Source organism: Lonchura striata, chromosome 10 (assembly GCF_046129695.1).
Source record: "Lonchura striata isolate bLonStr1 chromosome 10, bLonStr1.mat, whole genome shotgun sequence".
NCBI classification, from domain to species: domain Eukaryota; kingdom Metazoa; phylum Chordata; class Aves; order Passeriformes; family Estrildidae; genus Lonchura; species Lonchura striata.
This window is the reverse complement of record NC_134612.1, coordinates 10,809,590-10,831,696: the sequence shown is the minus strand read 5'-3', so window position 1 is coordinate 10,831,696 and position 22,107 is coordinate 10,809,590. Positions and strand designations below refer to the sequence as shown.

The window sequence follows — 22,107 nt, the reverse complement described above, 5'->3', positions numbered from 1 at the left end:
AGTGAAATGAGCAGTTGTTTATCACACAGATAAACACAGAGGCCCCATGACAGTGTGAGAACTTGAGGAACATTCCATGGTAGATGTTCTTCTGCACAGCTTTGTGCACTTAGCATGAACGTTAGCTTCCACTGTGGGTTGCACCTAACTGCAGCCGAGTGTTTTGCCACAAGTGTTCTCCAAAGAGCTTCTGTCAGGACCTTGTATAGACAAAGGGTGTGTCCAGCCCTGTGAACTACAAGATGCACTGCAACTGTCCATACAACATCTATAAGTTTGAGAACACACAGAACTCACCACACATTTCAGTGTGAAATGACCACAAACGCCACTCCTTATATAGTACTGCAGGAATCTAGCACAGGATGAGATTTCCAGCTCATTTTCCAAAAAGATCCAATCCAATCCTCAAGCAGATGCCAAGATTCCTCATCTCTTTGGTCTTCTGCAAAGAGACTGGGAAGTACCACTGTAGTTCTCCTTTCTATAGTATTAGTCCAGACCTGCAGATTTAGGATGACCATGAGGAAGGCAGATATTTTCCTGGTAGAAGCTTGTCTAGAGAACGAAGTTCAGACCCGAATACCTTTCTGATTCCCAGCTTTACTATTTCAGATACAAGAAATTGAAAGCTAGAAGATTCTTGTTTTATTCCAGTGTTTTGCTCTAAACCCTTCAGAAGTGTTATTCAGGTATTTTTTCCTCCAACTGTGTATGCAACTAAGTATGTAGAACAAACAACTGATTTTTTTTTAATTGCAGAGCTTAAAAATGGTAATGATAAAGCTGATAATCTGACTGACTCATGGACAGATCTTTATTTCTGTCAGATGCTATGTAATTTAGTAGAAAAACATCTATGATTACAGCAGCTCTATGGTGTGGTTCTGGGAATGCAGAGCTTGTGAGAATGGATGAGTGTGCAGAAGTACAGCTACTTCTGCCTGATACACAGGGATTAGGGATGAATTCAATAATTCTGATGTTATCACCACTTCCTCCAGATTGCAGCAGATGTTTAATTGAGATATTCCATGCTCTTTTTAACTGACAGTATGCAAATGTGGGTAGTCATAGTTTTTAAGTAATTTTTCTAGGTATATGGGCAGAATTAGTATCAAATCCACCAAAGCTAATTTTCCCAGTTAAAATCACTTTATTTACTGTGAGAATTTAAAGAATTTCTCCCTTTGCTTCTTGAACATTTTATATATTTGAGTAAGCTGAGTCCTTTCAGCGCAACACATACACCCTGCACTCTTTTTGTTTTTTTTAGTTCCCTCCAAGTGCTTGAAGAACTCTGTGAGAGGAAATTATTTAGCATTATTATTTCATACTGGATTCGGGAACTCAGTAAAACTGACCTCAGCTGAGGAACAAGCTCAACTGAGGAACAATGTCCAAAAATATATGTCATTAGGCAAAACATTCTCCCCAAGCAGCTGTGGGTTTCTGTGAATAAAAATAATTTGACAAACTAGTCAAATTATATTTAAATTACTTTGATTAAATTTTTTTAAAGAATTGAGAGAACACCTAGGATTACAGTCTCAGTAAAAAAGCATGATTAGAGTTTCTGGTTGCCTGTTTACCAACAGAAATAATTTCAGACTCAAGTGAAATAGTCACTTACAAGATGATATCTGTCTAATTTGACAATAGGTCTGATGTTCCAGAGCCAAAGTTCCTACAGGTTTCATAAATACAGATGAAACTGAGAAATTTTAAGGGTGTGAACTCAAGCCTTCCTTATACAACAGAGAAACCAGACAGAGCTACACTTTATTAAAGTCTGAGAGGAAAGTGGCAGAGCTTACATGTCAACATGCTGAAAAGTTAACCTTAAGATACTAATACATAGATAAGCAGACTTTTCTAATCTCAGCAGTCAGACAGCCAACTGTTTTCCAGACTGATTCATAAGCACAAGAACCTGTACCATTCCTTCTTTTTCAAGTAATCTTGCTGCCTCAGAGCTCTGCCAATTTATAACCTGTCTAACAGCTGGGGCAGAGCTGCCCTGTAATTTGTAGAGCATGCATGAGCAGACAGATGCTGTGCACATCTACTGCAGCAGAAACAGGGGTCAGTCCCAAAAGGTTTGGCTAAAAATTACAGAAACCATCACTGTCACCAAATTGTATCCATCACAAAGCTGTAATTCCTGTTGCTTGTAACAGTGGTCAGCAGTAAGTAGCTGGATATTTTGTATGCTGAATGTAAATTCTCTTAATGGAAGGGTGAAACAATCCTTTTCGAGAGGAAAGAACATGATGGTCTTGGTTTAAAAATGTATTTTTATGAGGCAGGAAGCAAGAAGAAGGACTGGGGCCAGGATGGGCCTGGTGAAGAAAAGGAAGAGCTGAGGAAATTATCCAGATCAGTTAGATTTTACAGTCCTAGTTTCTTAGAGTGTATAATGGTGCATATTTATCAAACAACTGAGCTCAATCAAAAGCTATCATCAGACCTGCATGCTTCCTTCCTTAATTCTCACTTCATCCTCTGAAAAGCAGAGAACTTACAGAATGATCTGCTTTAAACAAGGAATTTTTTTAATCAGAGAAGACAAGGGGCTTTTTTTCATCTAGAGACAACAGTTTCTGATCTATTGGATACAATCCTGAAATCCCTTCACAGAAAGCTTTGAGCAGAGATTTATCAGGAAGAGTTTCATAAGGTGTGACAACCACAGAGCTGCTGGTTTTCCCTGCTGCCCTGCAAAGTGCCACCTCTTCATTCCTTCTTCCCCCAGTGTAGTCCAGAACAAAAGGCACCTAAGCCTGGGAGACTGCAAAATACAGCAGACCTACCCCACTGTGTGAAAAACAGAGCAAAATGAGATACATGGCCTGAACTATTCTGCATACTAACATTTTGCTTAAAAAGATGGGGGGGAACATATTGTGTCTTATAATGAAGTGATAATTAGAGTCAGTCGTGGAGGCAAGTAAGGAAGAACTAGCTTGGTTTGAAAACTCAAAAGCAAGCAGACTGTTCCAGACAGTGGTGTTTTAGCTGCTGATCTGACAGCCTGTATCCAGTTGAGAAATGCACAATTGACTCTATCCACTGATAGCTGCACTTACACCTTGCTAATACCTGCTCACCCCGACACCCCAGAGACCTGGGGCAGGCGGATCAATCTCACAGTCATGCTGTGGAGTATTTTCACTTGACATCTCTGTTTAGCAAAATCATTTGCATTTTTTAATTAGGCTTAGCCACATTGACTTCCTCATCTTTCTCAAGTACTGAAAAATCCTGTAGAGCACCACAGAACAGTTTGCTGTGCACAGATAAGCAGAATGGATTTAAGTACTTATAACGCTTTAATCTCGTTTTGTGCTTCTACGTGTCGTACAAATGTCTTTGAGAAAAGTAATTGATTTTTATAGTTGTTTAGAGCAATGCTGTACCAAATAAAAGTATCTAGGTGTGTTCAAGAAAACATTAAGCAAATACTTAACTGTGCCAGAAATCTGAGCATTCATTTAGTAATGTACCATCAATGTTCTCTTTTCTGTAAATTAAACATCATCATTTCCTTCGCTTCAGTTGCTTATAGGATTAAAGAATTCATCTGTTTAGCTTTATAGACTGCAGGCAGTTGTATTTCTTGGCTTACCAAAACTAGCATGGGCAGTGACTGCCAAGACAATCAGAGTTTGGGGCTAGAGGGAGTCAGTCTTTCACCTTGGTATCACTGTTAAATAGCTTAGTTTTAGAAACCATTCTTTGGTGCATTTGGGACAGTTCTTAGCCAGTGATGGTTTCAGTCATTTTAAGCAAAACCTTTTGGGACTGAACTCTGTTTCTGCTGAGTTATTTAGCAGAGTCTGGCCTATAATTAACCGCAACAATTAAAACTTCGTTGCATCATTGCATTTTGGCAATTTAAAGCTTCAACCATTTCTATGAATTTTTTCCCTGGAAGTGTCTAAAATTCAAAGGTACCATTTTATGAACTTTTGTCTTTTTCTTTCTGGAGCAGCCTGGTCACTGATGCATTGTTGCAGACTGTGCTTGTATTTCAGTAACAGGCCCACCTGGCTGAGCTGGAGTTCAGAGGAGGCAGGAAAAGGATAAAGGTGTAGGACTGGCTCCTGAGCAACTCACAAACTGATTTTAGGTTATTATTCTGCTCATGAACAGATTCTCCTTTAAAATAACACATCCTGCAATAGTCTGATGGAACCATAATTTTTCCATACCAACAATTTAAAATACAGGAAATGGAAAAAGTCAAGCTTAACTTGAACAAAGCTAAATTATTATATCAATTATGGTTTATTGGTTTATATTTATCTTGTTTTATTTGGACTGGCCTTGAAATCAGATCTGTTAACTGTCACGGTTATATTATCTAGACCCCTGAGATTCTATTTAACATGTAAATGGATACAGAAAGAAAGAAAATAAATAAGCATAATAAGACCTAGCAAAAAAAAAAATCAAGAAGATTAATGCAAGCATATAAGGTTTTACAGAAATGTACATTAACTCTTTAATCTTGCACAAGCAGTAATACTTTCTATTAGTTCTGCAGTAAAAACTCTTTTTGATGCCAGTCTATGAATAAAAGTGGTGACAGAAAAATAAACTAACTTTTTAACGGTAATGAGAGACAAGAAATATCTGGCTATTGCTCCTGGCCTTGATAGGTGCAAAGTCATTTCTGTGAAGGAAGTTTTATACTCAACCTGGGCATATTCACTGGGGCAGTCACAGAGTGGTTGATAACAAAATTCCCATCAAATGCAGTGAATTTGCCCAAGAACCCACATGTCTGAAGATGCAATGGAGGGAGACTTCCCAAAGCCTGAGTCACAGGGAAAACCTGACAGCAGCTTTTCAGCACATGAATCAGAACTATATTGTAGCATTTACACTGAGAGTTGGAGCCATAGAGGCCTTGAGTATCAGTTATGAAAGTTTTCTTTTAGTAAATAATTGTGGTGAAGTGACCAAAGCCACAAGCTTCCAAAAAAAGTTTGCAATCAGCCTCCTTTCACACAAGTCTTAGCAGGTCTTTCAAACTATTTTTCTGTTTCCTTGTGAGCTAATGGATGATCTTATATGACATTTTAGAATATTTATTTCAAAACCATCATTTCACAGCTATTTGGTTTTTTATCTTTCTTTAAAAAAAAGGGTACTTGAAACTCTATTGTGATTACAAGATTTAAGAAATTGCAATTTTAAAGAACAGAGAGGTCAATGATTTGGGGACCTTACAGACAGTATACTAGATATATATACACACACATTTATATCTATATATCACTAGAAATCCAAGAGGTTTTATTTAGCCATCATACTAGTATAAATAAGACAAGTGAAAATAAATGCAGTTATATTTGTGAGCTTTGCAGATCAGCATTTTGCTAACCATCAAAACAAATGCTCCTGTCACACAAACTGGCTGTATGGATACAATCTGCTGGAAAAGGCATTTTATGCCATCCTAATATAAGTCAAAAATATATGAGTGATTCTGGTCATTTTCAAAGAGACAAAGCTCACAGCAAGTTTCTGGACAAAATTTGGCATATTGCCACTCCTTTGATATTTTCTGTGGGTTACAGCTTACTTTGGCTTACAAGTACAGGGTAAAACAATATTTTTTCCTCGGGCTTTCACTGACTTCAGCTCCTGAGGGAGCCCATCATGCAGCTGTATATTCTCTGAAATAGTCACCATTCCAATGAGCAATGCCTTGGAGCAGCTCTATTCTGTTATTGTGCTGTGGGGAAATTACAGTGATCTAATCTTTTTAAAGCCAGGAGACTCAGACTTAGGTCTAATAGAAGTTTAGAGCAACTGTATTGTTTTTCTACTTTGCAGAGATGAAATTAGGATGAGAATAGGTTCAGAATTCCAAATCTGCCATCCTATCACAGAGTTATTGCTATGAGCAGAAATTATTGTGGTCAAAGATTCCATTAAATCCTTAAAACAACTGTCGCAGCAATCACAACTGATGTAAAATTCAATCACCCTCTTCACAAACTGTATCTTCACAATCCTACATTTCAAAAGGGATAAAGTGTTTAGAATAATAGTGTATAAGAAACAGCACACACCCTGAGTATAACCAATACCTGCCCAAAATATGGAGGAGAAACAACATGGAAGTAAAATGCCAGGCCTTTAGTATTTCAAAGGATAATGCTAAATAATAATCAGAACATCAGTGCACTGGTGTAAGATGCATGCCACTCACCAGCAGCAAGGTGAGATGCAAAGAAGTACAGCAGGGTGCATGTTAATTTAAAAGTGACATTGGGACAGCTGCATACCTGGTCACCCAAACCAGGACAGAGAGGACACAGCTGGCTGTCCTGACATAGAGCTGCCTTCTGCTCCTGCCACTGCACTCTGGTCAGCAACAGATGGCAACGTTGAAAGGGAACAAAATCACTGCCGAGGGCAGGGGGAAGCTCTGACTGCAAGGGCAGCACAGTCTGACCCTGCCTGTCCTGCTGTGCAGCTGCAGATGCTGCTGCAGTTCTCTGCCTGGGGACTGCATTCCTACCATCACTTTAACTGTTTTTTTTTTTTAACTTGGCACCCAGGAACTGCCTGCTCAGAACCACTTTCCCCTGAGATCTCTCCTGGGGCTACTTACCTTTTTCACTTCTGTTTGTAGGAAATTAGACATGAGTTTTATGGGCAGATAAAAGAGCAGTCCCAAACCAGTTGTTCCTCTTAAGTGCCTTATGAAGTGTCTGAATTGGCACCTAGCATGAGTTAACTCAGTGATGTGTCAGGAAAAGGATGGGTAAAGCAGAACAGCATAGACCTGGGAGATAAAAACTCTATAAGCTCATTTTCAAGACAAAGAACATGGAGAATTCTACCCAGTTCTGGTGCAAATCCAAACATCTGCACAGACATTTAGCCTCTGCTGAGGTGTATGGCACCAAACCCAGGCTGATGGTGACACCTAGGCCAAAGCTGGGGATCAGATGGATGGAGGCAGTGGTGGAGTGACAGGGACAAAACAGTTTGTGTCACCTGCATGTAGTCCTGCTACCACTTTGATAGTCCGTTTAACTGTGTTCTCCTAAGCCAGTTATTGATGGATTAGAAACTAAGAAACTGTGCTTAGGAGTGTCCTTTACGTTACAAAGTCATAGGCTCAAATGTTAGAAAATGGCAGATTCACAGTGCTCTGATTCTACATATTTTTCCCCCTTTTTGCAGGCTTCCTGTTCACTGAATAGGCAGCAGTTCTGCGTTGCATAAATGTGGGCATATGAGGTAAAATTCAGGTTGCACAAGCCATCTGTAGAGAGTTCTCATTTTTGAGTCTTGTCTCTTCAGTTTATCTTTCTTTCTTTTAAAATAGATAGTGAAATTGGGAGGGTGGTATAGTGTAGATTTGATTTTATGGGGGGAAAAACACCTCAAGCAAGTGTTGACCATAGTCCTTCACAGCACAGAACACACAACTGCAGCTCACTTTCATAACCAGGTTTGCTATATCCTAAAGCCATTTGTCAATGAGGAAAATATACTGTGTTTACATTACATCCTTAAATACTTTATAAAAAACAATTTATTAATACATAGTTCTTCTAAGAATTGAGCTGTCTACATAACTTCTACACCAACTCAAGAGCAGATTTCAGGACTTCACTCATCTACAGAATTTACCCTATGCATCTCCTACCAGTTATAAAAATTACCATGCAAAATACAGAAGAAAAAAAGAAAAAAAAAGTTTCTCTATTTGCTTTTTATATGATCATGAAAAGTAAAGACTTCTTCAAGAGCTCAGCAAGTTAGTGATGATAACCTGGCTGGAAATATCTTAGCAGAAATGCTTGGAGGGTTTGATAAGAGGAAGGTTGGGGTCATACCCAAATCTGTGCTATTGATGTACAAGAATCTGCATAGTGCAAAAGTTGCTATTCACAGTGTGCCTGCGCATTAAATGCTTTCAGGACATGTAACACCCTGCTTTGTTCTACATTTCAGTGCTGTAGTACATGTTCACCAAAAGAACAGCACTCCTCTCTTGAGCAAATGGGACTTCTAAACTTGGAAAAACTACTGAGCCAAAAGCAGATCCTGGCACCTACCCAGGAAGTTGTGGGTGCCTATCTCACTGTGGAAAGCCTGAATTTGGGTGGTGGGTTGTTTCTTCTTTGTATTATGCAACACCATTTAAATTTTGTTGTTTTCTCCCTCCTAAATAAGTATTCCCTAAGGCAGAAAAAAAGGCAATATCGTGAAGTTTATGTATGGCTTCCAGACAGAAAATCAGTGTAAGTGGAAAGCAGACACACTTCGGAACTGAAAAGTTGTTTGTGGGAAGTCAAGTATGTGAAGAAATAAAGGAGTGGCTGGGAAAGGACTGACATTTAAAGATACTGTGATAAGGAGAAGGTTGGGTTACAGCTGAACTGAGCTGCAACTGATACAAAGAAAAAAAAATCAGAATTAAATTGAGGTTAACAAATCCTGACCTGACCTTGGCTCTTCCTTCATAGTTTATGCAGTGTTTCCATCCAAATTATTAATTGTTCTCTAGTGTTATTTTGCCTTGTTTTGATGGAGGTGTCCCTGATAATTACTAGAAGTTAATCAAGCAATGCAAGCTAATGAGAGCTTAAAACTTGTGTAAAAAGAAAACAGGGAGAGATTTTTCATAATAGATCATTTTTTCTTTGAGCACCACTGGTGAAGTACCTCCAACAAAAATATCCTCACAGTGAACTTCCTAGAAGGAAACAGTAGAGCAGAGCAGGCCAGGATGGAACTGTACAGGTAATTTGTGGTTACAGTACCTCCCCATCTCATCCTGCCTCCTGCTCACAGCAAAGGGAAAAAGTAAATGAGTTCATCAGTGTCCTTCACCACTGTGAAACTGTTTTTGTTTTAAAATTGCCTGTAATTAAAACTGCAAAATCCACAGAACAGGAAATGCTAAAAGACTGCTTTGGCAGTGTAATAAATCAATAGCAATGGAATTTGACAAGTGTATTTGGAAACTGGATTCAGCACTGCAGCAGGTTTTACAGTGCAAGTCCATTAGGTTCTGAAAATCAAGAAAGAAAGGAAAAGGAGGGAGGGAGGGAGGGAGGAAGGCGGGCAGGAAGGAAGGCAGGCAGGCAGGAAGGCAGGAAGGCAGGAACGAAGGAAGGAAGGGAAGGACTTAAAGTACTAGCTATTCCTGCTTGTACTGAGGTTTCTTCTGTTGAGGCATTGGTGAGTTATGTGCCATGCACGCCTGAACCAGAGATGATTTTTTGGCAGCTTGGAGAGGGCCTGGCTTTAGGATGGCAGTCAGTGTCACTGGTAGCAGTGCCACAGTTCATCACAGCAAAGTCCTGAGCCATCATTCCACGGAGGCAGCAAAGGACAAACCAAGGTTTACAGAGAATCAGGTGTTTGGCTGAAGACACAAGTGCTCCTGTGCAGCTTTTTCACAGTCCTCCTCAGTACCAGCCCTGCCTTCAGCATGGGGTGACCCTGCTGGAGAGGAGCTGAACCCAGCCCCACAGCTTCCCACACTCCCACCCTGGTGCCAAGCTGATGGTTCCCTAAGCAAACACACCTCCTTGCACCTGCACACTCATATCTCATACCTCATGCTGTTGTGGGCAAGTTCATGTGCAAATCAAGAGTGAAATTTGCTAATGCTTTTTGGTAACTACCTCTTGTTGATATGTGAAATGCCTACATGTGAAAACCCAGTAGAAAGTAGGAGAAGTGTTTGTCCAATCAACTGCAGCATGTTTAGGACATTACATAACCACCATACTATGTTGCTAGAGGATATTTTTACTATTTCGTAGCTTAGACATTTTTATAACTATTTCTTAAAAGTTCACCAGATAACAGTGGCATATCCTGATTGTTGTCATTATCAGACACAGAAGTATTTTCGCTAAAATTGTAAAAGGGCTGGAAAATATGTTTTTAAGTTCATGTAAAATTGACATTAAACTATTTAAAAGGGCAAAAAGCTTTCTTCTTCACTGGATGGTTTTTGGTTTATAATGGGAGCACTGGCTGGATCTTTCCATCTGCTGTGCTGGCTGTTACTGCAGATGGTCATAATCTGTACATATGGCATGTGCATATATAAACTGAAATCAGGGCTGTCTTGGTGTGCAAGCAGGCACACAACAGGAGCTTGGGTGCTTAACACAACAGTGTTGGTGAAGGGGATAATTTAGAGTATTCTCATTTTCTATGGGATATTTACATGGAATTAGGGAAAGTATTTCCTCTTCACTGAAAAAGAAGCAAAAAACCCAAAATCACTCAGCTCTTTTATGTTAAATTTTGGATCTGCAATTTATTTGAAGTCAGGTGTTGGCTTCAGCTGCGCCCTGAATTTGTGTTAGATTTTGGGTTAAATGAGGACAACACCAAACTCTCATAAACTTCGCAGTCAGCCTAGTTTTGGAGTCCCTGCTTCTAAATCAGAGTTGGAGGAGGGATTTTCTTATTAGAAAATGGCCTTCCAATAAGCATGCAATAAAAGAAAAGTCTTCAGAAATTAAATGGTCTTTAGATCTGAAGTTTCTGTTTAAGTTAATCTCACTACCATTAAATAGTCGCTGAAACTCACAATAATCAAAGAAGTGGCAAAAGCCCTTGTCATCAAAAGCAGAACTTTCTGGTGAAGCACTCACCAGGCAGTTAAACTTTTCTGCACCTGTGGTGCCCAGTTAGCAGTGCTGAAAACTTCCTGTTGAATATTGCCTCATGAACCAAGTTTAAAAAAATATTTTCATAAAGTGTTAAACTTCTCACAGACATTCTGGAAAGTTAGGAGAAATACTAGGAGAAATACTCCAATACTTATATGGTGTGCAGAAAACTCTAAAAGCAACTCACAATTTCACTTACAAAACATTTAGCAACAAGTGCCTGAAAATAAGAAATCATTGGAAAAGACATGAAGAATTTATCAGGTATATGATCAAATGTATTTTTAACATTTCCTCTACCTTTACTGATATCCTCTACATTACAGTTTATTTGCAACATTTGCTCATTCATCAGACAAACCAATTGTCAGCACAGATAAAGTCATGACTCTTAATCCATTTTTCCTCCTTTCTTACCATCTATTCCCCTGTTCTCTTTACTAACCTTTCTACCTTTCTCATAGTAGGAAAAAGCTTCACAGATTCAGCTACAAGTCTAGAAAATGAAAATATAGTGACTTTTAAAGGGTTGCTGACTTTCTAATACAACTTTATAAAGTGCTTTTTCTTTTTTCTCTCTCATTACAGGTTTGTTTTGTGAATTTAGATGCCAACAGAGATGATTGCAGTGATGAGCAAGTGAAACAGGTAACTGCTTAGGTCTCAAAAACATGCACAATGGATTATTCAGGCCCACTAGGACTCTCCAGTAAAAAACCAGAATAAAACTCTATGAACTAATCAAAGACAACCCTAGATTTTTAAGCATTACAGAGAGCAATGCATAAGGAATCAGAAATTGTCTCAAAACTGGACTATGTTACATAGCATTTCTTATTCCTATCCCCGAAATTTGTAATGGATTGTTGCAGTCTGAATTCACAGCAGTTGTGTAAATTTCTTGCTTTTTTCAGAAAAATGAACACAGACATGTCATACATCCATTTTCTTCAAATTTGGCATAATACTACATAAAAGAGTTTCTGGTATCCAGCTCTGCCACCAGCTTCTGATTTCTTTCTCTATCCTACTGCCAAAAAGCCCCTGAAAATCTCCCCCTAATCTAGGTCTTGTTCAGCTGAGCTGTTTTACTCATTCAAACTCTACATAGGTAGGAGAGGTCTAGATAAACTCCACATAGGTTGAGGAGGGATCTAGATAAAACAGAACTAAATGTGTGTTTGATCTGTTTAACTGGAAGTTACAAGGGTAGGAAAAAAGAAGTTTTTAAAAAGCAGTAAAAAACCCTGGTTATTTTACAAGCACTAAGACAAGCTACATCATGATGTGATATTTAAGACACATACCATTCCAGAAAAAAAAAAAAAACATTAAATCTGCAGAAGTGACATTTAAAAAAAAAAGGGCCTGGTGTCACTTTTGTGCTTGCACCTTCCTTTATCAGTTTCTTTTATCATCCTGGCTCGGTGCCCATGTTTGACACACCAATACAGAAGCAATATGTAGTGAGTGAACACAGGTAGGATCTCCAAACAGTACCCAGGGAGTTTCTTGGTTAAACCATTTCAGTTCATTTGCTGGAAACACTTCTAGCTCACAGAACAACCAGTACTGGCACCTTGTTGCAAGTCATTTGTTAGCAGAAACAGTTTTTCTATGCTGTGTTCTGCATCCTGGAACTGTGAAGATTCTGTTGTCAAAAATAAATATGGCATCTTGCAGAAAAATGATTTTTCTATTGAATCAGTAAGGTAACTGTGCAGGACAGCCTGAGAGGTTTTGCTTTACTGAGGCCACAAAAGCACTGGTTGTTTTCTAAAATGTGGTGGTTTTATTGTTTATGGTGTTTGTTGAAGAACAAAAGCTATAAGAGGAAACACCAAAAGTTTCTCCCTCAATCTTAGAACTAGACATCTGTTCTCAGTTCTCAGTGCAGGTAATAAAAATTCCCTGCTGGCACAGGTGCTGTGCATTCTTTTCCAAGAGGAAACTCCCTCATCCCCATTTCAGTGTATAATAAGCAGGTTTTTTAAATTAGCATAGAGTGGCATGGAATTTTATGCAATACACTGGTGTGGTGAAAGCATTTCTTAAAATAATTTTGAAGATGTTAGCACAGCTGTTTTTCATATGAAATATATAACTAGCAGGTACTTTATTTACTAAAAGGTGCTGTTAGGATTTTGTGTTACTGATTTAACCTTGGAATGGGTTAAATTGGGGTGTTTTGTGTAAAATAATTATGCTTCCAGACTTCTTTTTTTTTTTTTCCTGAAGAAAAGGTAAAGAAGTGAAGTAAAAGATATATAAAATGCCATAACTTCCTACCTAAGAAATCTGATAAAATGTGACAATTTAGGCAGTAGAAAAATAGAAATACTTCAGGAAGTGTTTGTGATAATAGAAAGGGTATAATTAAAAAAATAATGATGAGAACTTTTTTATGCTACAGTGAAACATCTAACTGAATTGAAGCACTGAATTCAATTATATCACATAAAAATACTTAGTCTCATCTGGAGATCAGTTCCCTGAAAAGTGAATAGTTTCCTAATATTGATTTATCTTTTCTAAGCCAGAAAGTTTTATATCTAATTCAAGTCAAGAAGAAATAGCAGTACTGCAAGCTTAATATTTTGAGGATGAAAAGGAAAGAAAATGAAGTATTGTTGCCTCTGTTAGTAACTAAAGCAGATGTCTGGGTGCCCAAATCTGCACTCCCTGAAGGGCTTTGCCACATGTTCTGCACTAACAGCTGGGCCATGGTGGTGCAGAAAATTGAGGTGGTATTTCCTCTGCTCCTGCTCTAAGGGGTCAGCCTTGCTTCTCTGTTCACAGAGCAAGGGCACCAAGACCCTTTGCAGAGAGAGCTGCACTCTCAGCATAGGTATTTGGCTTTTTGTTCTGGCCTTCTTACACAGAAGAGCACAAATGTCTCCTGCACGTGCTGGGGGCAGTACAGATCTGTACAGCACCACTGATGCTGTGACTGTTACTGCTTTTGCCTCTAACAAATACATAACCTATAGGGAGTGACTGTATCATTACAAATGGAAGGTCATGAAGGTACACAGTGTAAAAGAAAAGAAAAGCTTATTTCCAATAGTTTTGCTGTTCCATGTTTAGCATTGCACCAATTTGGTTGGCAATTTCCAGGTAACTGCCACTGGTTTCTTACTAGTCATATGCCTGGAGGAAAAGAAGATTTGCCCTGTTCTCATTACCATGTCTACTGAAGCTTTTGTGTTTCAGGCCATGAGAGAAACACTGTTTTCACAGTCTAAGGAACTCACATGTAACAGGAAGTATTTAGATGCACCAATCCAATCAAGCTGCTTAGCATGTGACAATGTGAGAGATGGCAGATTGTCCTGCTGGACACTTGAGCAAAAGTTTATACTGTCATCTTGTCTTGTCTGGTGTCTCAAAAGAAAGAATACACATTTTAATGCTACCAGTTCTATTCTTAATATACTTGAAGTAATGCTTTCAAGTGAGCTTTCTAAAAGGATGCCTTTAAGTGATATTTCATTTTAATGAGTATAACTGTGCAACTCAGACTTTATCACCTGAGAGCAAAATGTCTGTTTCATACTACAGAAATTGATCAGCATCTCACCCAGTCTCCCTAAACTGATCAGTTCAATGAACGTACAGCCTCCGAAGGAAAATGAAATAGTACTGCTGAGTGGATTGACATCAGGAAACCTTCAGGCCGATTATGAGGTTCCCCAGGTAAGAGTCAAACTCAGCTTTAAGATCACATCATGCCTGTGAAAGATGGAATTTGGAAAATGGGAAAAAGGAACCTAAAAGCAAAGATGTGAGATCAATTTGAGATGAGTGGAAGTTGCAAACATGCAAACAAGAGCCTCTGTCAGGCAGATTTAAGTGTGTGGTGCATGGCAGGGGGACACACACCATCTACACAAAAAGCTAAGAGATGCTGCTATTCCCCCTGGATCCTGCAGATCTGGGTTGCAGCTGGTAATGCTTTAAGCCACATTAGCACTTGATCCTTCAGAGGAGTCAGGCACTGGTGGCAGAGATGATGACTGATTTGTAAGCCCTGATTTCAAGAGGAGCAGAAGGGCAGCAGAGAAGGAAAGAGGTAACACTTCTGTGCATTGAACTGGGTCAGGGCATTGGCCTTTCCTGTGGTCTTGCCACTTTCCACTTTCATTCCCAATACATCTTCACCTCTCAACTTCATTAAAACTGCAGATTTACCCTGGAGTACAAAATTGTCTCGACCAATTTAAAACACAAACAGGTATTGCCAGGTTTATCTGCTGCAGATAAGAAAAGAAGGAAACTTTCACTGAAATCACCTTGTGTACAAAAGCCTTCCTGAAGCAGACTATGTGACAGCTGCATTGCAAAGATCACTGAATTTTATAGTTTACCAATAAGCTGGTCATTAAAGAGAGCAAGCACCTGGTTATTGAGCTTTCTTGCCACTCATGACTAATGGCTGAGTTTAGAAATGTTTAACAAATACAAGCACAAGGCTGTGGTGGGAGAGATGGAGTTCCAAACCCCACATCCCAAGATGTTGCAATGCACACAGGGGTGGTCTGAGACCCAAACAAGGTAACTGAAATACCCAAATCACCCCTGTCTCCACAGACACTGAGGCTGGCAGCTCTCCCATAGAGAATAGAGTCAAGAGACAAACAGGAACTAAATAAATTTCTGTCAAGTAAAGCTTTGCATTGGGACTGGATGAAATTTATTGGCCAAATATGCTACATCCATCCTATTGTTTAGCTTTCAGAGAAATTCATTTGTAAGGTGACTGGCAGAGTTTTTGTAAAAGGACTTTTATGCCACTCTCCCTCAAGCCATTTTCACAAGTACAACCCAAAAAATGGATTGGGGAAAAAGCGGGGGAATGTCTGATCTAAGGCTGTGTCTCTTTTTCATAACATTTTTCACAATACAGTGCATGCTCAAGCCTGATTCAATTTCATAGCAGCTATCTAATTTATCTTTTCTGTTTTAACACACTAATTTATCTGGTTTTCTTTTCAGACACATTTTTTAGGTGGAAAAGGAGAGCAAGCTAATAAACATGTTAATCTAGCATAACACTCATCCCACTCTCTTTATTAGTAGATGATTGGTTTGCACTCACAGTCTAAGACAAAAGGTCCAGGATGGGGTCACCTTCCTATGTTATATATTGTGCAAATGCCCAGGAGGTCCAGGGCATCTTTTGCACAGCTTAAAACTTCTGCCTCAATCCAGTCCAAAGTTAGTGCCACCTAAGCTGGCTCTTTCCTGGGAGCCTGAGTTCAAAGCACAACATCACAAGCAGCAAAACCTTGGCTTTGGTTCAGGATACATCCATAAAGCAAGCATGGTCCCATGCAGGGACACTGACTCAGCTCTGTTGTATTAATGTCCAACTGTTTTAATATCAGTAAAATGAGGATAACAAGAGTTCCTTCCTCTCAGTTTCTGTCCAATGTTCAACTTAATTGTGCAGCTTCTCTAGAGAAGGCAGTTTTATATAAAGGCTGAGGACATTGTGCACTGGATCCCCATTTCCAGTGGGAGGTTGTATTGGCCTGAAATAATGGGGCTTTGGACAAAGAGGGAGAGCAGCAAAGAAACAAACAAAATAAAACACCATTTAAAAATGGTCTGTTGGAACATCTAAAGGTGACCTGCTCTTCACAGTCTTATCAGCCAGTATTTACAGGGCTGTCTTCAAACAAGCATTGCAACAGAAATGACCCTGAAAAGGAATTGATGCCCACAAACAATTCTCTCCAGAGGAGTAATACTGGGTACTGTGAGGCCACTAATAACAGCATGTCAGATGACTAACATCAAATAATTCTCTGTCATTAAAACAACACGTTGATTGAAAACAAACAATCCCCTGTGATACAGCTGTGTTATTTACTAAAACACTTCTATAACAAAAGCTGTCAGTCCAAGAAATCTTTTTTTGGCATACGTGTAACTGCACACTGTTGCTAACATTGAAATGACAAAATGTATTGCATCTTTGCAACAGAACATTCCCGAGATATTTATATAGAGAGAAGCTTAAAATAAGTGTTATTTTTTAATTGAATAACTGAGATTCTTTTCCCCTGTAGTGTCCTTGGCTGGCAGATGTCTGCTTGGTTCAGTGTGCGAGGGGGGACAGGAGGAACAGCGCAAGCTGCATTATTTTTGAAATAAACAAGTTTCTGATTGGACTTGAGCTCGTTCAGGAGAGGCAGCTGCAGATAGAAACTCGTGTCCTAAAGCCTGAGGATGACACAAACTGCTCCGTGTCCTCAATAGAAGAAGATTTCCTCACGGCCTCTGAGCACCTCGAGGATGACAACGAGGCTGATGAATATAAAGCTGGTAAAAGCAGGGGGACTGAGCATAATTATGCTGTTGTTCATACTGCCAAACAGCTATAGCAATGCTCACAGAAATTGCACTTGATGTTAATTCATGCATATGTAATTTAGAAAATGGACAGCCATTCATATTTTTTAAGTTTTGTTCAAAGACAAGGTACATGGCTGTGCAGTACTTTTACAGAGCAATAATGGACTACAAAGTTGTGCAGCTCTTTCATTTTAGAAGTCACAAGTTACTCTCCAAACACTATTTTTTTTTTCTCAACAGGTCATGAAAAATTAAATGCTTCAGAAGCATCTTCAGATGTCAAAAAAAATAAAGGAAAGGGATTTGAAAACATTCACTATAGAAAAGCCAGGTTGCCATTCATTCTTGAAGGGAACTGCATTAATAAAGATAATGCAGCTGCTCAGGTCTCTGAAACTGTGAATGCTGGGGCTGAAAATGGCATCTCACAGCCTGAAGATAAGTCAGACCAGGAAATACTGTGGCAGAAGGAATTAGCTGGAAAAGGTACTTCATCATTTAGTACTACTAATTTGACTAGTGAGGTTGAAAACTCAGCACTCATGTTAGAAGATGTATCTGTAATCAAAATGGCTAAAGAGGAGCTGGAGCCTCGGGGTGACCCCACAACGAAACACAGCAGCAAGGCAGATGGGGAAGATTGTGCAGGTGTCAGGAAAACTGATCCCCCCTCCCAGAATGAGCAGGCGACCACAGGTCAGTACGCCACAAATTTAGCAGAATCTGTTCTGCAGGATGCATTCATTAGACTGTCACAGTCTCGACCCAGTTTCAGTGAGGAGGCTGCAGTCAGCATCTCTGCAGGAAGCTCCTGTAAGTCAGAAGATGTATCTGCCTCCCGATCATGGAACGAGCTCCCAAAGATCGTCATAGTGCAGAGCCCGGACAGCTCTGAGCACGTCCCGGACTGGCCGGGCTCTGCCTTCCCCAGCCCCAGCCACTGGGCTGAGGCAGAAAGCTCTGCTGAAGTCTCGGATTCCTTCGAGGAAGAACATTCAAACGGACATGACCAAAGTGCACTGGAAGTGGCTCTGGCTTGTGCAGCCACTGTCATTGGAACCATTTCCAGTCCCCAGGCTGTGGAAAAATTCCGCTGGGAGCAGGAAGTGGCGGACTCGAGTGGAGTGGTTGCTAATGAAGAGGTGCAAGCAGCACCCTCACAGCTCCTTGACGACTGTGCTGGCACGGAATACTCGTTCCCATCTGCGCTCTGTGGCATGACTCAAGTGGCAAGTGCTGTAGCCATCTGTGGCCTGGAGGAAACAAAGGAGGAGAAATACCCTGCAGCTTCCAGTGGACTTCTGTCTGCTGCTCAGGCCTCTGCAGCCATTACTCTGCATTGCAGCTTAGCTGTAGGAAGCAGCATGGAGAAGCTGAATGAGAACATTGCAGAGGCGCTTCTGAAAGAGGCATCCCTAATTCTGACAAAACCTAACACATACAAAAATGTAGGGCATTTTATGGAATCCATAAATGGGAAAATTATTGAAACGGCAGCAAGACCACATATTCCACGTGCTGATGGAGTAATCAGGGATGAACTTGCACAAAACTTATCCAATATTATTCTACGACATTCTATAGAAGAAGTTAGGAAGAAGAGACAGGTACAACCGGAGGATGGCTCAAGTACACAAGACTTTTTCACAGAGACTGCAAACGAGTTGCTTTTTAATATAATATATTTCACTTGCAAGAAGATTAACGACATAAGGCAACTTGAAGAGTGTTCTCCTCTCTTTTCTGAAAGCGCAAAAGCAGAGAAAGTAACAAGAGCAGAAGGATGGCCAACACTGGCAACAGCATGTGAAACTTCACACAGCCCCCTTGATCATTCTGTTGCTAAGCCATTTGGTACATCCTACAGCAGCAGTACTAGTAAAGATCTTGAAAAGGTCACAAGCACTTGCAAGAGTGATATCAAAGATGTAAATAGCAATGAAGGTTCCACACTGAATTCAGAACCAAGTGTAGATACAGGGCATAACACACTTGGTGCAAAAACATCGCCCAAGAAGAGATACCTGAAAAAAGCTGCACGAGACTGTTACAAATCCCCAAATCAGAGTAATAATCATCATCAGAAGAAAGACTACAGATCATTTTCAGACAGAGAAAATACCTTTGCAAACAGTGAATGCAGGCACAGTGTTCAAGAACAGCTGTCTTCCAGTGCCACCATAAATACAGAAAACCAAGCCAAGATTAAGTGTGATTCTGTGCTAAATAATGATGTCCAACTTAGCTTGTCTTTGTTAGGAAACCATGTGTTGCTTCCTTCTCAGCCTGTGCTGCAGGTGAAAAATTCAAGGGACAAATATTGTATAACAGACTTTGCGGAAGAATTGGCAGAAACAGTTGTCTCTATGGCAACAGAAATAGCTGCCATTTGTCTAGAAAATTCAAATGGCAAGCAACCCTGGTTCTGTGCATGGAAGAGAGGCAGTGAATATCTGGTGACCCAGAGTTTATCATGCAGAACCATGAAAAGGAAGAAGGAAACCCACACCAATGGTTCTGTGGTTCGGAAGCACAGGGCACCTCGGCTTAGTGAGATCAAAAGAAAAACAGATGAGCATCCTGAGCTAAAGGAAAAATTGATGAATCGAGTAGTAGATGAATCTATAAACCTTGAGGACACACCAGATTCAGTCAATCTCTTTGCGAATGAAGTGGCTGCCAAGATCATGAACCTCACTGAACTCTCCATGGTTGATAGTATCTGGCAAGGTCCAAACCACCCCAGGAACAGACTGCACTGTGAAAGGTGGAGCCGAGCCAAGGCCTCAAGCTGTGAGAGCATACCAGAGGAAGACTCAGATTCCAAAGCCTCTTTCAATACCCTAGGCCTCATGAACAGCTTTGGTCACTCTCTCAGTCAGACAAGTTCTGTCTCAAAGCAGTCTAGTTGTGAGAGCATTACAGATGAATTTTCAAGATTTATGGTGAACCAGATGGAAAACGAAGGAAGAGGATTTGATTTATTACTGGATTATTATGCAGGAAAAAATGCAAACAGTATCTTAACTTCTGCCTTGCAACAGGTAGCCAAGAAAAATAGCCATCTTAATGTAAGACCAAGTTGCCCATCCAAACAGTCCAGCACAGAAAGTATAACAGAAGAGTTTTATAGGTATATGCTAAGAGAAATAGAAAAGGAAAATAAAGATAATGCATCATCCTCTCGGAATTCAAAGGACTGGTGTGGCAGTTTGCTGGCACCCTCTCTACGGTCACCTTTCTGCTTTAGGCAGTCGTCGATGCCTGACAGTAGATCCTCAGGCTCCAGGCTTACAGTGAACGTCCCAATTAAAGCAAATTCCTTAGACGGGTTTGCCCATCATCGCCAAGATTCATTGAGCGTACAGCCCGTCAGTACCATGGCTTCTGCAGGGCTCTGCAAGTCTGACTCCTGCCTGTACCAGAGAGGCAAGACTGACCAGATCACAGACATGCTGATCCACGAGACCTGGGCCAGTTCTATTGAGTCTCTGATGCGCAAGAACAAAATCATAGCAGATGAGGCAGAGGCTACAGAGGCAGACCAGTTTCACAGTGATTCTCCACCACACGTGGAACAATATGCAAAAAGACTGGCTGCAAATATTGTTGAAAGTGGTAAAAGTTTAATTGTTGTCCAGCAGGATTCCTTTGATTGTACAAGCCGAGAACACGTGCTGACAAGCAAGCATCCCCAAAGCACAGCCCAGGTACAGCCCAAACCCACAATGGAGGAAGTGAATTTGGATGAGAAAAAAGAGCAGATGGAGAGCCCTGGAAGCCTCCCTGCAGGACAGCTCAGGGAAGTGCCTTTAATTCAGATAGAAACTGATCAACGAGATGAGCCAGATAAAGACTCAGAGTCCTTGACTTCATGTGGCCCATCTGGAAAGGGGCAGCAAAGCAAAGCCAAGCCTCCAGAAGCTTTGGATGGGAAACATGTGGTTTCCAGTTCCCCAGTAAGTAGGTAAGTGACTAAACAGAAAATCAGCACATTGCTTTGTTCTTTGGTTTATTTTCACAGTAAAAGTTATTTCTATAGAAGAAGAAGATAAGAGTGGTACTTTTAAAGAAATAAGCAGGCTAAGTCTTGACTACAGATTTCTTTTGGCAGAAAATTACCCAATCATGTGTCGCAGTGGTACTTTCTGGAGAAAACTTATATTGAATATGACATTGTGGTATTAAGATTTAAATGTAATACTGCACAGACAAGTTCTCTTTCTACAGACATTTATGTCTCCCATAAGACAGGAAAGATGGACCAAAGCTTAAACTTGTATTTAACACAGGCTGATATCTGAACTAAAAAATAGATAAATAAAAATCAGTGCTAGTGTATAACAGACAATAGCAGGATTTGACCTGTAGTTCTCTGCTATACTTGTTGCAAGTAACGTTTTGTGTACCTGGGAACAAGACCAGACTTTGAGAGCTTGAGGTTTAACTTTGTGTTTACAGCCTGGAGCTACAAGTAGTAAAAATTCTTTAGTGAAGGCAAAATAAGAATAAAAATAGCCCTCATCTTTTGGTTCAAGACTTCTCTGGAAAAATTTAGATAGGGAAAAGAAGAGCATTTTATTTTAATGTTGCTTCATGGAGTTTAGATCACAGCTTACCACCCTCTCCTTACAGCTGTTCTTCTTTTGTAAGGAAATCTGCAGCTTGCTTTTGTTAAGGTAAAGTGTGAGCCAGCGTGAGAGCGCAGTGCAAATGCAGAGTATTGCTGCGGGTGCTCTGAGGTGAAGGGAATGCTCTCTCTCAAGGCGTTGTCTCTTTAACACAGTACTTCATTATATCTGTTACTTTAGTGGTATCTAAACTGCCAGTCTTGGAGCACTGCAGCACCTCGTTATCTCAGAGTGGCAGAAAGAGGGCAGGTGCTGGTGTTAGAAACCATTTTGTAGCTCATTTTATTCTAGGCAGAGCATTTGACAAAGCTGTGCTTGAAGTGAGAAAGTAGATTGCAAGTGCATGGCAGCAATTAGGTGGATAATTACCATGGTGTCACTAGTCTTTCATACTGACTCTCCTGCACTAACCTTCCTCCTCCTTAAAATGCAACCTGCTTTTA

General features: G+C 40.2%; 1 protein-coding gene across 7 annotated transcripts in view; it reads left to right on the top strand.

Annotated features, from left to right (window-relative positions):
- The window catches only part of SPHKAP (SPHK1 interactor, AKAP domain containing), a 65,558-nt gene that overhangs the window by 33,798 nt on the left and 9,653 nt on the right, over nucleotides 1-22,107 (top strand). For 4 of the 7 annotated variants that reach the window (XM_077785647.1, XM_077785648.1, XM_077785649.1 and 1 more), the window contains exons 4-8: nucleotides 11,262-11,321; nucleotides 14,235-14,369; nucleotides 16,748-17,003; nucleotides 17,274-17,868; nucleotides 17,956-21,000. In XM_077785647.1, coding sequence (XP_077641773.1) covers nucleotides 11,262-11,321; nucleotides 14,235-14,369; nucleotides 16,748-17,003; nucleotides 17,274-17,868; nucleotides 17,956-21,000 — 4,091 coding nt within the window. Of the gene's footprint in view, nucleotides 1-11,261; nucleotides 11,322-14,234; nucleotides 14,370-16,747; nucleotides 17,004-17,273; nucleotides 21,001-22,107 lie in introns of all 7 variants that reach the window. The other 3 variants (XM_021553682.2, XM_021553676.2, XM_077785646.1) reach the window with 1 other exon arrangement.